General features: G+C 49.8%; 1 protein-coding gene across 2 annotated transcripts in view; it reads left to right on the top strand.

Moving 5' to 3' along the window:
* The window catches only part of USF3 (upstream transcription factor family member 3), a 412,604-nt gene that overhangs the window by 166,632 nt on the left and 231,531 nt on the right, over window positions 1-14,441 (top strand). For both annotated transcript variants that reach the window (XM_069635868.1, XM_069635867.1), the window contains one exon: window positions 5,360-5,439. In XM_069635868.1, the coding sequence (XP_069491969.1) occupies window positions 5,360-5,439 (80 nt within the window). The remainder of the gene's footprint in view (window positions 1-5,359; window positions 5,440-14,441) is intronic.

The following is a 14,441-nucleotide window of genomic DNA, read 5'->3' as shown; positions in this document are numbered from 1 at the left end:
CAGGTTCAGGTGGCAACACCACTGAAAAACCTGCAAAATGAGGGTTTTATGCGCTCGCACGAGACCCTGGTGGGAGGACGCATCGCGTCTCATTGGGAGGCGTGGCAAACCATCACCGAAGACAGATGGGTCTCGTCAGTCGCTCGGGCGGGCTTCCGCTTACCCCAGCCCCTACTCCACCCTTCAACCCTCCTTTTCAGCTGTCGGACGTGCCCTCCCTCAAAGCCGAGGTTCAGAAACTTCTGCAACTCAGAGCTGTGGAACCCGTTCCCCTCAGGGAACGAGGGGAGGGCTTCTACTCCCGGCTGTTTACGGTGCCCAAACCCAACCAGGCTGGCCTGCGCACCATCCTAGACCTTTCCCAGTTAAATCTTTTCCTACCCCAAGAGAAATTCAAGATGATCAGGCCAGGCCAGATACGGTCCTCCTTGCAGATGGGCGATTGGCACAGTGTGGTGGATCTTCAGGATGCGTACATGCATATTCTGATTTGGAATCCACACAGGAGATATCTCCGTTTCTCCTTGGGAGAGGAGCACTTCCAGTTTCGAGTGCTACCTTTTGGACTCAGTTCGGCGCCGCGTGTCTTCACGAAGATGATGTTGGTGATTGCGGCCTATCTTCGTCTGCAGGGTATCCATGTGTATCTGTATTTGGACGACTGGCTCTTACGCAGCCCTTGTCTGTTGAAAGCAGCGGGCAATCTTCAGTCTCTCCTTCAGCTCCTGTTCCATCTTGGGCTGTCAGTGAACTGGCGGAAATCTTCCATGGAGGTCTCGCAGGACTTGATTTTCCTGGGTTTTCGCTGGAACACGATCGACTGCAGAGTGTACCTGACCGGTGACAGGATGGCGGATCTGTTAGCCACGTGTCAGATGTTTGCGCAGTCGGAGAGGATGTTGGCCTGGTGGTTCCAGAGGTTCCTGGGCCTCATGGCCTCGTGTGTGTTGGCTCTTCCTCTTCTCGTCTCAAGATGAGGCGGACCCAGATGGCTCTTCGGAGTTCTTGGCGCCAGGCTGTGCACCCGGATTCCAAGCTGATGATTCCGGCTTCCATGAGAGTGGACCTGGAATGGTGGTCGTCTCTCAGCAACCTGTCGGTGGGTGCGGGGTTTCAGGACCCAGTCCCTACAGTGACAATCGCGACGGACTCCTCCCTCCTGGGGTGGGGTGCGACGTTAGATCCTCTTCAGGTCTCGGATCTCTGGTCGCCTCAGGAAAAGCTCCTCCACATAAATCATTGAGCTTCTGGCGATCTTCCTAGCGCTGAGGGCGTTCAGACCGGTCATAGCCAACAAAGTGCTCCGCATACACACGGACAATGTGGTGTCGATGCATTACATCAACAAGAAAGGGGGAAGCAAGACTCCTCCTCCTCTTGGATCTTTCCATCCAGATTTGGAAGTGGGCTGTGCTTCATGGTGTTTGGCTGCTTGCAGTGCACATCCCGGGCCAGCTGAATGTCACAGCGGATGCCCTCAGCCGGCGGACAGTGGTCAGCTACGAGTGGGGGTTGAAGGCGGAGGTCCTCTCATGGATTTTCTTGTGTTGGGGGCTCCCTGAAGGTCGACCTCTTCGCTACGGCGGTAAACAAGAAGCTTCCTCAGTATGCCTCCAGAGGGGGGCTAGGAGCCTCCTCTCTGGGGGATGCTCTCGGGATTCCATGGCACAACATGAGAGCTTACGCCTTGCCGCCTCTGCCTCTAGTCCATCGAGCGATTTGGAAGATGAAGAACTCAGTGAACTGTTCCCTTCTGCCCATAGCCCCGTGGTGGCTGGCCAGGTTTTGGTTCTCGGAACTTCAGCACCTGTCGGTGTATCCGCCGATCAGCTTACCAGTGACCCCCGATCTTCTTTACCAAGGGGACCAGCAAATGTGGCACCCCTCCCCACAATCGCTCAGCTTGGCGACATGGTGCCTGAGTTCAAGTCTTTAACTTGTCTGCAGATAACATGCGTATTATCCACTGAGCCAGGAAACCCTTGTCTAGATCCCAATATAGAAGTAAATGGCTCAGGTTCTGTCATTGGTGTTTGGAAAAACAGTTGGACCCAAGGGGGGCTACGATTGACACGGTGCTGTCCTTTGTATCCTTCCTAGCAGTCGGTTGTTCACGTTCTGTCATGCAGAACTTACCTTTCAGCGCTCTCCCCTTATCTTTCTATGGACCAATGTTCTTACTCTTTGGGTAATCCAGTGGTTTGGAGGCATTTTGCAGGCTTGACACGCCTCTACCCTCCAATTCGTAGTCCGCACCCGCCGACGGACCCAAATGTAAATGTAGTCCTGACAGCGTTGTGCCACAAACCTTTTGAACCAATGGCTATGGTGGACCTCAAGTACCTAACCTGGAAAGTGTCCTTTTTGGTCGCTGCTACGTTTTCGAGGGGGGTGAGTGAGCTCCAGGCCTTGTCGGTGGAGCATCCCTTTTTGGTCTTTCACAAGGACAAGGTAGTCCAGACGAATCCTGCTTTCCTGCTGAAGGTGGTAACTGAATTCCATCTGAATCAGTCTATCTCCCTGCCGGTCTTTTTTCCGAACCCTACCTCCGAGGCAGAAAGGGTTCTGCATTGTCTTGATGTCAGAAGGGCTCTTAAGTTCTATCTGGACAGAACTTCCAAGTTTAGGAGTTCTTCTCAACTGTTTGTGACTTTTGGTAACCCTCAGGGTAAGCAGGCGTCTAAGGCAACTATTTCTCGGTGGATCGCCGCCTGCATTACAGAGTCTTTCACCGTCCAAGGGCTGAAACCTCCTAAGGGTATTCATGCACACCTGGTGCGGGGCAAGGCAGCTGCGGTTGTTTTTCAGAAATATGTCCCCTGGGAGTCCATCGCTAGGGCAACTACTTGGGCCTACCCATCTGCTTTTTGTAAGCATTATTGTCTTGACATGAGTTCAAGAGCTGATGCTTAGTTTGGTCAGGCTGTGCTGAAGAACCTTTTTCAGTAGGGGTATTTCCATCCACCCGTAGTTCCTGTTAGGAGTGCTTGGGAATCTCCCATAAGTATGGAGGAAAGGGGATGGGACGTAGGAGTATAACCAGGTTACTCACCGTAGTGACCACCTTACTCCTAGTCCATAGTTCCCTTTCCTCCATACGCCCGCCTGCCATCCCCTCTAATAAGGTTCCTCTGTTATTGCTAATAGGTCTTTGACCTGCCGATAGAAAAGGACTGATGGGCGATTCGTGGTCCAGAGCCAAGGTGGGCGGGGTTACGGTCGCGTGCCAGGCCTCGCGCAAGAAAGAGAGGAAGGACACATTTTTGGCAAAAAATTTGGGATGCTTTTTACAAAGTGCTCCGGTCCCATCCCACAGGACGGAGAGATGTCCCATAAGTATGGAGGAAAGGGGACTATGGACTAGGAGTAAACTGGTCACTACGGTGAGAAACCTGGTTAATCTGGTGCAGGGATAAGAATGTGGACCCTTTTCAATGTGGCACTTCTATGGTGCTTTCTTTTCTGTTACATTGGCCAATCTGGAAAAATAAAGGGATACCTGGCAGCGCTTTCCATTTTTAAGCGCTCCTCGGAAAAGGTTTCATATTTCAAGATTCCATTGATTATCCAATTTTTGAAAGGGCTCACCAACGTGTTCCCTCCAGTACCATTTCATGTCCCTGCTTGGGATTTGAATCTTGTGTTGAAATTTCTAACTTGCTTACCTTTTGAGCCTCTACATTCATGTCCTTTAAGGCTTTTAACACTTACTTGTGGCTTTAACATCAGCCTGCAGGGTTAGTGAGTTACGGGCTCTCTCATGCAAATCTCTGTATACTACCTTTCACAAGGACATGGTGCTACTTAGAGTTAAACCTTCTTTCTTGCCGAAAGTAGTTTCTGACTTTCACTTGTCACAAAAAATAACACTCCCAAACTACTACCCTCCTCCTCATTTGGGCAAAGAGGGCTCTGAGTTTTTATATCTCAAGAATGTCAAAATTGCGCCAGGATGACCAACTTTTCGTGGGTTATACTGGTCGTAAATTGGGATTAGCAGTGACAAAGCAAACTATATCCCACTGGATTACTTTGGCTATTGTGGAGTGTTACAGGTTAGCCGGGAAAGACTAGCCGGAAGAGCTTCGTGCCCATTCCACGAGGGGTATGGCAACTGCCGCAGCTCTTCAGAGGAGAGTTCCTGTAGTTGATATCTGTTCAGGAGCAACATGGGCATCAGTCCATACTATTGTTAAGCATTACTGCTTAGATGCCTCTTTTTTGCACGAGGGATTGTTTGCAAAAGTTGTACTTCATTCTATCTATGATAAAACTAAATAGTACTCCCAATTCCTAAATTACCACTCCTATGGGAGTCTATCATAGATGAGGAATACGTGGGAGGACACAATCAATTCGAAGAACAAGTTACTTACCAACTGTAACGTTCTTTCGACTGGATGTTCCTCCCACATATTCCTCATCGCCCCTCCCATCCTTCCCAGCTGCACAATTTACGTGATATACACTTTACGTTCACAAAGAGCTTACAGTCTGGGGCACGACTGAATGATTAATAGTTTATACCAAAAACAGAACTGAAGCCAACGGGTGCGGCACAAGCTGCTTATACTGCTGGTGACGTCCACACCCTACGGAGACCGCCGAGAGACATCGACACCACGACCTCGTGCACAGCGCCCTCTGCCGAATTTTTCTTCCGAAGCAGTGAAGCTGGTGGGATACGAATATCATAGATGAGGAATACGTGGGAGGAACATCCAGTCGAAAGAACGTTACAGTTGCTAAGTAACTTGTTCTTCCCTCTGTTACCAAAATTCAGTGCTTTTTCATCTCCCACAAGACCAGTATGGCACACAGAGGATGGGATGTAGTAGTAAGAATACGTTGTTCACCATAGTTTCTCCTGTACTTCTTGTCCACTTTGCTCCGTATGGCCTTCCTGTCCCCCCACCTCCATATGGTACTGCTCTGATAGCTGTAATAGAATGGCAGATTGATCCAGGAGCATGCATATCGGATAGTTACATGCTAACACTGTGTCTGTGCCGCACCTTCTCTAATTTGATCATCTAAAATGCTGCTTTGCCACATGCTACAGTCTTGGCCTTCCCAGGGCCAGCATAACACAAGTAGGAAGGAAAGAGGACTATTTAGAGGTTGAGTAGTAACTGTGGTCAGTAACTTGTTCTTAAAAGATGAAACGGTGTGCTTAAGGTGTAGATAAATCCTAAATGAAGTCCCCAGTGATGATTCTGTTTGCATTGTTTGACTGTGCAACAACTACGGTCTAGTCAGACTCCTAAACGTGCTTCTCACCCCACGCCCAACACAGTGAACTAAAGCTAAACTGGAAAGGGACAACTCGAAATTGCTAACTGTTTCTCCTTTTATGTAGGCACACTCGTCATTTGCCATGCCCGAAATTATCGAAAATGACACTCCAGAAAATGAGATGCCTACAAAAGACAAACACCGGTAAGTGCATGTTTTCAGCCAGTGATCCAGCTAGATGTGTTGCAAAATGTTTGTAGCTTGAAGGCGAAACACTTGTTCCTGAAAAGTAAAATGTTCTGACATGCTATGGGAAGCCACATTTAATGCAATGCACTGCCACCTATTCATTATTTAAAGGTTGCTTTGAGGTGTGATCATGTGTGACGAACGGGCCCCAAACGTGTAACAATTTGTGGTCAGTATTTGTTAACCCATGCAGCGGTCACTATTACGAACTAATCTTGTCTTCATGCAACCTGCACTCCTGGGGTCCTCCTGTGATCCCCACGTTCCTGCAATTTGGTGTTAGCCCTATTTCCTGTTCTCCAGATTTCAACACCCACTGAAAGTCACTGCAGGCTGATGTATTTTTCCATTAACTGTTCAGTGGTTTTGGTGAACATCCGTTTTCCATGTGGTAGGAAGAAGAGGCTATTTATTTGTATTGAAAACTACAGTTTAAAACAGAGGAGTTAAACTTTTGTCTCAAACAAACATTTCTTCAACTTCGTTAGTTACTCATTTGTATACTTCCTACAAATCGTAATTCCATTTCTCAAATCTCAGATATCCACTTTTAAATTAGGTTCATTGGCTTCCAATAGCCATCAATCTGAGGTAATTTTGACTAAGTTTCACTCTTTAGTAATGTGTCCATATAGTCCACAACGGCACAGTAGAGTTTGATGTCATTTCCTGAAGTGATCTTATCCCACCAGGCATCCTTGTCATAGTGCCCAAGATGTAATGAGCGTTGATTTTGAGTGCCCTCGCAGCTGATTAGTAGGTGTTTCACCGATTTTATGGAAATCCGACAGAAGCGACAAAGATTATCATTCACAGTCTTATCACGTCTTTGCCATAAGACTTGCTTCGTTCCCAGAAGATTCATTCTTAATCTTAGGAATTGGGCTCTATGGTGTCGTGAGGGGCAATGAAGGAGATATCGAAGTTTAACATTTAGCCTGTTTCAACCCATGCCCAGGTCAATTACAGAATGCAACTTTGCTCTTTTTTATTGGTTACATATCCAGGCCCAAGACTCAAACTTTTTCTTTGCCCATTGTGGGCGATTTAATAGGTCCAAGATCTTTATATCTGCAGCTGATAAGATTTGATAAAGCTGATCAACCCATGAATTCATAAGGCTGGATTGAGTTCCATTACTTTCTCTGACTAAGATCTCATGGGCCGGCATTGGCGAAGAGACAAGTATTTTTTGCATGGCAGCAAACTATTTCCACAACACTCTAGAGTAGAGGGAGTTTAATGACAGTTCGTATCTTAGAGCAGCCATCGAGGCAGACTGCGGCAAGTTCAAGACACAACACCAAAAACAAACCTCTAGTCTCTGCCAAGTATATTCATTGATGTTCCAGCCAGCCTCTGCACCAAATACTATGGCAGGAACTACCTTTTGAAGGTAGAAGGTTAAGAAAGGCGCCAGCGAAAATCGGTCATACACTTTATAGATCTTGACTCCTTGTAGTGAAAACTTTGTCATTCAGATTTTTAGGTCAAGCGTCCATGGATGTTCGCAAATTGAATTGTTGAACTGAATTCCTAAATACCTTATGAAGGTCACGGAACTCAGAAATGAACCATCAACTGACCACCTGAAAGACTTGTCCTTGTTGTTTAGGCGACCAATTGTAAGTATTCTGGTTTTAGTTGTGTTTATCTCAAGTTCATTGCTATTTATTTATTCAGAGCTAACTGATAAGTGTTAAAAAATTGTGAGCCTTTCCTAGCCAACCAATATCTGCGCCCCAGCCATGGAGTCTCTCTCTCTTCTCTCTCTCTCTGCCTCCCTGCTCTCTCTCTCTCTGCGCTCTCTCTCTCTGCGCTCTCTCTCTCTGCGCTCTCTCTCTCTGCGCTCTCTCTCTCTGCGCTCTCTCTCTCTGCGCTCTCTCTCTCTGCGCTCTCTCTCTCTGCGCTCTCTCTCTCTGCGCTCTCTCTCTCTGCGCTCTCTCTCTCTGCGCTCTCTCTCTGCGCTCTCTCTCTCCTCTCTCTCTTCTTTCTTCTTCCTTCTTTCTTCTTTCTTCTTTCTCTCTTTCTTCTTTCTCTCTCTTTCTCTCCTCTGTCTCCTCTCTCTGCCCACTCTCCCCCTCGCCCCCTATGCCCCCTCTGCCCCCTCTGCCCCCTCTTTTTTTTTTTTCCAGGCACCACAAGTCAAAAAAGAAGTGGGTGGTGGTAGATTACAACAAGCAATTCGTCTAGGCCTTCTGACATTCGGAACGTGCAAGTGCAGTAAAGAGGATGGGGAGATCAGCATGCAATGCAGGGGTAGACATGGTGAGGATCACTGTCTAAGTGCGAGGACAGGGGTGGATCAGACTCCGGAGCGAAGCCCAGCCCATCAGGCAGGTGGGGGTGTCAGGAGGCAGTGCTGGTAAGGACTAGTCAAAGGAAGGCCCGGTAGCCTGCAATACTCGTAAGGGACCAGGCTGCCAGTTGCAGTGGGACATATTAGCAAGGAGGTAGAGAAATTAACAAGTTACTGTAGCTTCTGTTCTCCAGCATTGGTCTGGCATGGATTCACATGCTCATGAATATTCCCCGTCGTCAGGCCGGGACTCCTTGGTAAAAGAAACAGTTTCACTTTCACTTACAAACTGTCTTTCTCCTATAAACCAATCACTGAGCTCTGGGTCATACTGCCCCCAGTCAATGACTGCCCTCTACCTAAGCCACTGCTCTGGTAGCCATCTTCAGATTTTTACTGCACGTTCAAGTGTTGGGAGTCCTCGTGTTTTGCTCCAAGAGCTTTTCTAAGTTTTTGCAATTTTTTGATAAAACGTTCTTTTGTCAAATAGAGCCTGTGTGCTCTTGCGTTACTTTGACCGGCAAACAGGGATCCATTTGTTAGCGTCTTTCAACGCCCCTCAAGGGCAAGAATCATTGAGAATTTCATCCAAGATTCCAGAAGGCCATCGCGCAGACGCACGCCGAACCATGTCGGAGGAGAAAAAGGAGGGAGGCTCCTTCTTCAAGCTCTGCTCCAGCTGTGGATTGAGGAACGTGGTTGTGGAGGACAAACACTCCCAGTGCCTCTACTGTCTCCATCGGGACCACAGAAAAACGGATTGTGAAATCTGCCTTGGGTTCTCCAAGCACACCATCCAGGATCATCACAGTAGGTTGGCGGCGTGGCTCAACGCCAAGGCCTCTACCCCATGCGGCAAGCAGGGGCATGACTCACTCAGGACCGGCTGTTCCGAGGAGCGGGCTTCTAAGTCATTTGAGTGTGCTCCATCCATGGGGGACCCAAGACAAGGCCAAGCACTGCGATTCCGTTTCCGTATGAGTCTCCGCGCAAGTGGTTCCCGCGACGGCAGGGTGCGTTCATCTTCACTATCTGCCTCCATCTCCAGTTATTGCTCCAGCTCCTCTGCGAAGAGGAAATTGGTTAACACAGGGAAGCTGCGGGAGATGCTGGAGAAGACCAAGGCGCAGGATAAGGTGTCCTACTTGACCTGAAGGCCCAGTTGGCCAAGGCAATGTCATCCTTAACGATCGAGCTGGTGGCGGCTGCCCTCTCGAAGGCAAAAGGGGCTGTCCTGGTCCAGGGGTCTCCGCCAGTGCCCAGAGTGGCCCTCTCCCGAGGCTGGAGGCCTCGGCCAAGCCAGTGGAGAAAAAGCCAGAAAAGAGGATGCTGTCCCTAAGCCTGAGACCGACCACTCAGGACGCAAAGAGGGGGGGTGAGAGGGGTGGAGGCCTCTACCGTGCTCCAGGGCACGGATATGTATTCCTCCGACAAGGAGGACCTGGTGTCCATTCACACGATCCTGGAGGACGTGGGGGGGAACCACGATGGCGGAAATGCGGAGGGGGCGACGACGGCGGGAATGCAGATGACGTGGGCGTTGGGCCCAGCAAGCCTACTCCCACCCCCCCCCCCCCAACCCCAGCCCCCTCGACACCTCCCAGGGACGTATCTCTGGGCATCCTTTCAACTGTCCACAAACTGGTGTCGGAGATCCAGAAGAGGATGCTAACGGCCCCCCCGGCCCGGTGGCACCGAGCCCGCTGCTGATGAAGACGAAAAAACGGCACCCTATGCCATCACATCAACTGCCGCGCATGCCACCCCCCCTTTAGGGACACAGACAACGACAGTGGCATTTCTCCACCGCCGAGGGTTTCTACCCCGGAAAAAGTGGGGTTGTTCCACGCCTTGGTCGCCTGCGCATCTGAGCTCTTCCAGCTGATGCCAGAAGAGGCCAAGAAGGAAGGTTTCCTTTACCAACAACGTGAAGCCAAGAGGAAGACCATTCTGGTGGTACCTTTCCTGGACGACACCTTTCCTGGACGACGTTTGGGCTGAGGGCCTGGCCCTGATCAGAAACCTGGCCTCAGCCCTGGCGAAGAGGGACAGTCTGGAAAAGAAGTACTCTGAGCCAGAGTTCGCACCCAAGTGCCTACGGTTGCAGCCCATCCCAGACTCTGTGGTCTCGGCGGCTGCAAGGAAGAACTCTTCTAATCCCTCATCTTCAGCCTCCATTCCCCCACACAGCGAGGGGAAGAAGTTGGACATCGTGGGTAGGAAAGTGATCTACTCGGCAGCGACAGTCAAGGCAGCGAATGCGCTTGCATTCCTGGCCAGATACGGCGGGGAGCTGTGGTATAAGATGGCCCGCTGCTCGACTTTCTCCCCGACTACAAATGGAGGAGGAGACTTGAGATTCTCCAGGAGGGCGAGATGGCATTGGACCATGCCATCACTGTGGCACTGGGCATCGCGCATACGGGGTTCAGACAGATGTGGAACAGTGTCTTCCTTGGTCGTCGTGGCTGGTTGAAAGCCATCAACTTTCGGCAGGAAGTCTAGACGAGGGTTCTGGACATACCTTTTGGGGACAACCTCTTTGGGAAGGCCGTTGACGAATCGTTGCAAGCCATTAAGGCCGACACGGAGATGGCCGTGCCCTTGGCACACTTCAGCAACATCGTCCTTCTTTTTGTGCCTCAGGCGGGAAATCTGACAGGTCGTTGAAGGGTTTCAGCGGGGGATCATCTTCATACCGCCAGCCGTCCCGTTCCACGACCCAGGAGGCCAACATGTGCCGTTCCAAGGCTTTTGGATGTGGCTGATGTCATCTTCTCTCCCAAGGCGGCACACAGGCCCCAAAGCAAGATTAATACAGCTGGGAGGTCGGGCCCCCACCCTTGCACCCCAGTGGGAGGTCGGTTGGCAGGCTTCGTCAGTGAGCGGAAAAAGATCTCCACTGACCGATGGGTGCTATACGCTCTCGCCCACGGACACACTCTAGAATTCCAGCAGAAGTGTCTGCGGATAACATCGGTGGCCCGGCAGGAGCAGCACATCCCTCAGCTCCTGCAGGAAGTATGGCCATCCTAAAAAAGGGGGTGATGGAGCTGGTTCCAAAGCAACTCTGGGGCTCTGGAGTCTACTACAGATACTTCTTGGTAAAGAAGATGACTGGGGGCTGGAGACCCATTTTAGACCTGCGGCGCCTCAACAAATACCTCAAGTCCCCAAAATTCAGTGTGGTCCCGTTGCAGCACATGCTTGACCAACTGGAGGAAGGAGACTTCTTGTTGTCACTGGATCTGGAGGACGCTTACTTCCACGTCCCCATTCACGAGAAGCATCGGAGGTTCCTGCGCTTCGTGGTGCAGGGAAGTCAGTACCAGTTCAAGGCCCTTCCCTTCAGACAGAAGTCGGCGGCCAGGGTGTTCATGAAGTGCCTGTCGCTAGTGGCGGCCCATCTGCGTCTACAAGGGATACATGTGTACTCTTACCTCGACGACTGGCTCATCCGCGCCAAGTCTAGTGAAGTAGCCGTTGAATGCACGGAAAGAACCATTTGGCTGCTGACGGATCTGGGGTTCTCCGTCAACTATCCGAAATCCTGCTGATACCATCACAGAACGCGCTATTCCTCGAGGCCTGGCTCAACACGTTCTCCTGCCTAGCGGCTCCCTTGCAGCCTATGCATCAGGCCCCTCTTAAGTTCCTTTCGTGGAAGACTGCTTTTCTCGTGGCCATGAAGTCTGTCAGGAGGGTGGGTGAGATCCAGGCCCTTTCCTGCAAGCAGTTTTATCTCACTTTTCACGAGACAAGGCTGGTGTTGCGGACGCACCCCTCCTTCATGCCAAAGGTTCTGTCTGAATTCCACCTCATCGAGCCTTTGGTGTTGCCCGTTTTTTCCAAAACCTTCATCGCCGGCCGAAAGGACTTTGCACTCGCTGAATGTGGCTTATGCGCTGAAGTTCTATGTGGCACGCACAAAGAATTTCCGGAAGACAACTCAACTATTCGTGAACTTTGGTCCTGTGAACCATGGAAAGGCCTTGTCCAAGGCTTCCATCTCCAGGTGGCACTCCGGCTGCATCACACAGCGATCACTGGTTGGCAAACCGACTGCTGCCCAGCTGTCCGAGATCCCATTCCACCAGAGCGATCGCTGCGTCGCCTGCATTCCTGTGTGGTGTGCCCTTGCTGGACATCTACAGAGCTGCTACGTGGAGATACACGCACACTTCTCAAGATTCTACTGCGTTGACTGGCATTCCAGAAAGGAGTCCAGGGTCGGCCAAGCAGTGCTATGCAACCTGTTTGCTTGAAGATGAGCCTGTTCCAGAGGTAAGTGTATTTGCTGCTGTTGAGCCTTGCCACCTCCCGTGGTTGTGTTATGTTGTACTGCTATGTATTCTTTATTTATGAGCATGTGAATCCATGCCAGGCCCATGCTAGAGAAGGGACAAATGACAAGTTACTTACCTGTAACTATTGTTCTCCAGCATGGGTCTGGCATTGATGCACATGCAAACCCTGTCTCCTCCCCCTCTGCGGCTCTTTTTGGTCATACTGCACTTTACATGCTAACAAATTTGAAGATGGCTGCCAGAGGAGGGGCTTAGGGAGAGGGCAGTCATTGGCTAGGGGTCAGTATGACCCAGAACTCAATAATTGGTGTATAGGAGAAAGACGGTGTGTAAGTGAAAGTGCAACTGATTTTTCTTTTACTGATGATTCCCAGCCTGACGACAGAATATTCATGAACATGTGAATCCATGCCAGACCCATGCTGTAGAAAAATAGCTACAGTAACTTGTTCCTTTCTCTACCTCCTTCACTTTCGCCCTCCCTTGCTACCTTGCTAATATTCCCTACTGCGACTGGCGGCCTGGTCCCTTATGAGTCTTACAGGCTACCAGGCCTTCCCCTGACTAGTGCTAACCAGCACTTCTTCAAACCAACACTCCCTCTTGTCTTACCCCCTCCCCTCTCACCTGCCCGATGTGCTAGGCTTCCCTCCGGAGTCTGATCCACCCCTGTCCTCGCACTTACACAGTGGTCCTCACCATGTCTACCCTCGCTGGCACTTAACCCCTGGGCTCCCCTCAGCACTTACCTTGACCCTGCATTGCATGCAGATCCCCTGTCCTCTTTTTGTACTTCTCTTTACTGCACTTGCATGTTCTGAATGTCAGAAGGCCTAGTAGGATCGCTTGTTGTAATCTTCGCCCCAAACCCCCTCGACCTCCCCTTCTTTTTGCTCCTTATAAATATTCAATTAAAAACAAAAAAATGTCAAACCAAGGAATTGGTGCTTGAAGCAGCAAAGGCCAAGATTACCATTCACAACAAGACAGGCGATGGCAACAGCTCAGAAACTTATCTCAGAATTCCCAAATGATTGGTGACTGAATTCAAGTAGAGGGATGATGTCTTGTGGAAGTCCTTTTGAAAGAGTTTTTAGAAGGGCTGGGGTTGACTAACTGAACATGCCTGATGGGTAAATGGCCTCAAAGTGCTATAGAAACACTACTGAAACTGGATGAAACTGAGCAAAAGAATTAGGAATCTATGAAATCCAGATTAAGTTTGGTAAGTCTCCCTCTCAATAAAGTGAAGTTTAGGGAGCACAAGAAAAAAAAGAACGTGTGACTTGGCACGCTTGGGTGGCTGTTACCCTTAAAGATGTGCAAAGATGTGCGATGGGGAATTTTAAGGTGGGGCCACCAGCAGCAAGCTGGATGGCTAGATTCAGCAAAACCTTTAAAAACCTGTTGGGTGTCCTGGAAGAGCCCCTGGGGAGGAAGTGGGGTCTCATCTTGCTATGCCTTCTCTTTACTTAAAGGGAAGTACCTCAAGAGGGAGTTGGATTGAGCACTTTTGAGCTGCTCTTTGGCCACTCTGTGAGATGTCCTATAGCCTAAAGGCCAGGAAGCCTTCTCCCACAAACAAGCCTTAAATGCAGTAGATTAAGTCCGGGGCCTCTGGAGAAGAATAGATTGGATGTTGAAATAGAAGTCAAATGGTGATGAAACATTGGTTTGGTAGGAATGCGCCTTGGTTGCTCTAGCTAAAGGCCAAGATGTCCTTCTCATGGAACCTACCAACCCTAGAGCTTTGGAGTACAGGTGGACTGGCCCCTTGACAGTTATTGCACAACTTTAAGGAAGACAATTACCTGCTTGATTTCGTTATTCCGTAGGAGGCTCCCAAAGTGTTCCACATAAACTGGTTATAGCCCTACCTCCATGAAGAAGACTTTGGTGCCTTGCATTTGGCCAGGAGAATGGAGAAAGTGAGCCTCTTAGACTTTCTCCAATACAACATTGGTTCAGAGGAAGGAGTCCCAGTTGACTCCTCAGCAGCAGGGAGATTATAGGGCTTTGATCCAACAATTCTGCCTGTTCCCGCTCGAATCCGGTCTTGGATCTGTATGTCAAAATCGTATAGACAGTGGGGTTAGTTTGTCGCAAACATGAGCTACGGGATGTCTGACAAAGTCAGAGACCACATCAAGGTAGAAGTTGCCAAGATGGTGAACTTGGGTGTAATAGAACATTCTAACAGTCCTTGGTTCAGTCCTGTTGAGCTGGTAACTAAAGCATGAACGTAAGGCTCTGTGTAGACTGTAGGGCTCACAATAGAGTCACCAAGACTGATGCACACCCTCTACGAAGAGCTGATGAACATGTAGACAAACTTGATGCTGCCAGGTTTT

The sequence above is a fragment of the Ambystoma mexicanum genome, chromosome 7p (genome assembly GCF_040938575.1).
Source record: "Ambystoma mexicanum isolate Mex_15411 chromosome 7p, UKY_AmexF1_1, whole genome shotgun sequence".
NCBI lineage: Eukaryota > Metazoa > Chordata > Amphibia > Caudata > Ambystomatidae > Ambystoma > Ambystoma mexicanum.
Note: the sequence above shows the minus strand (reverse complement) of the source record. Positions and strands in the feature narration are given on the sequence as shown.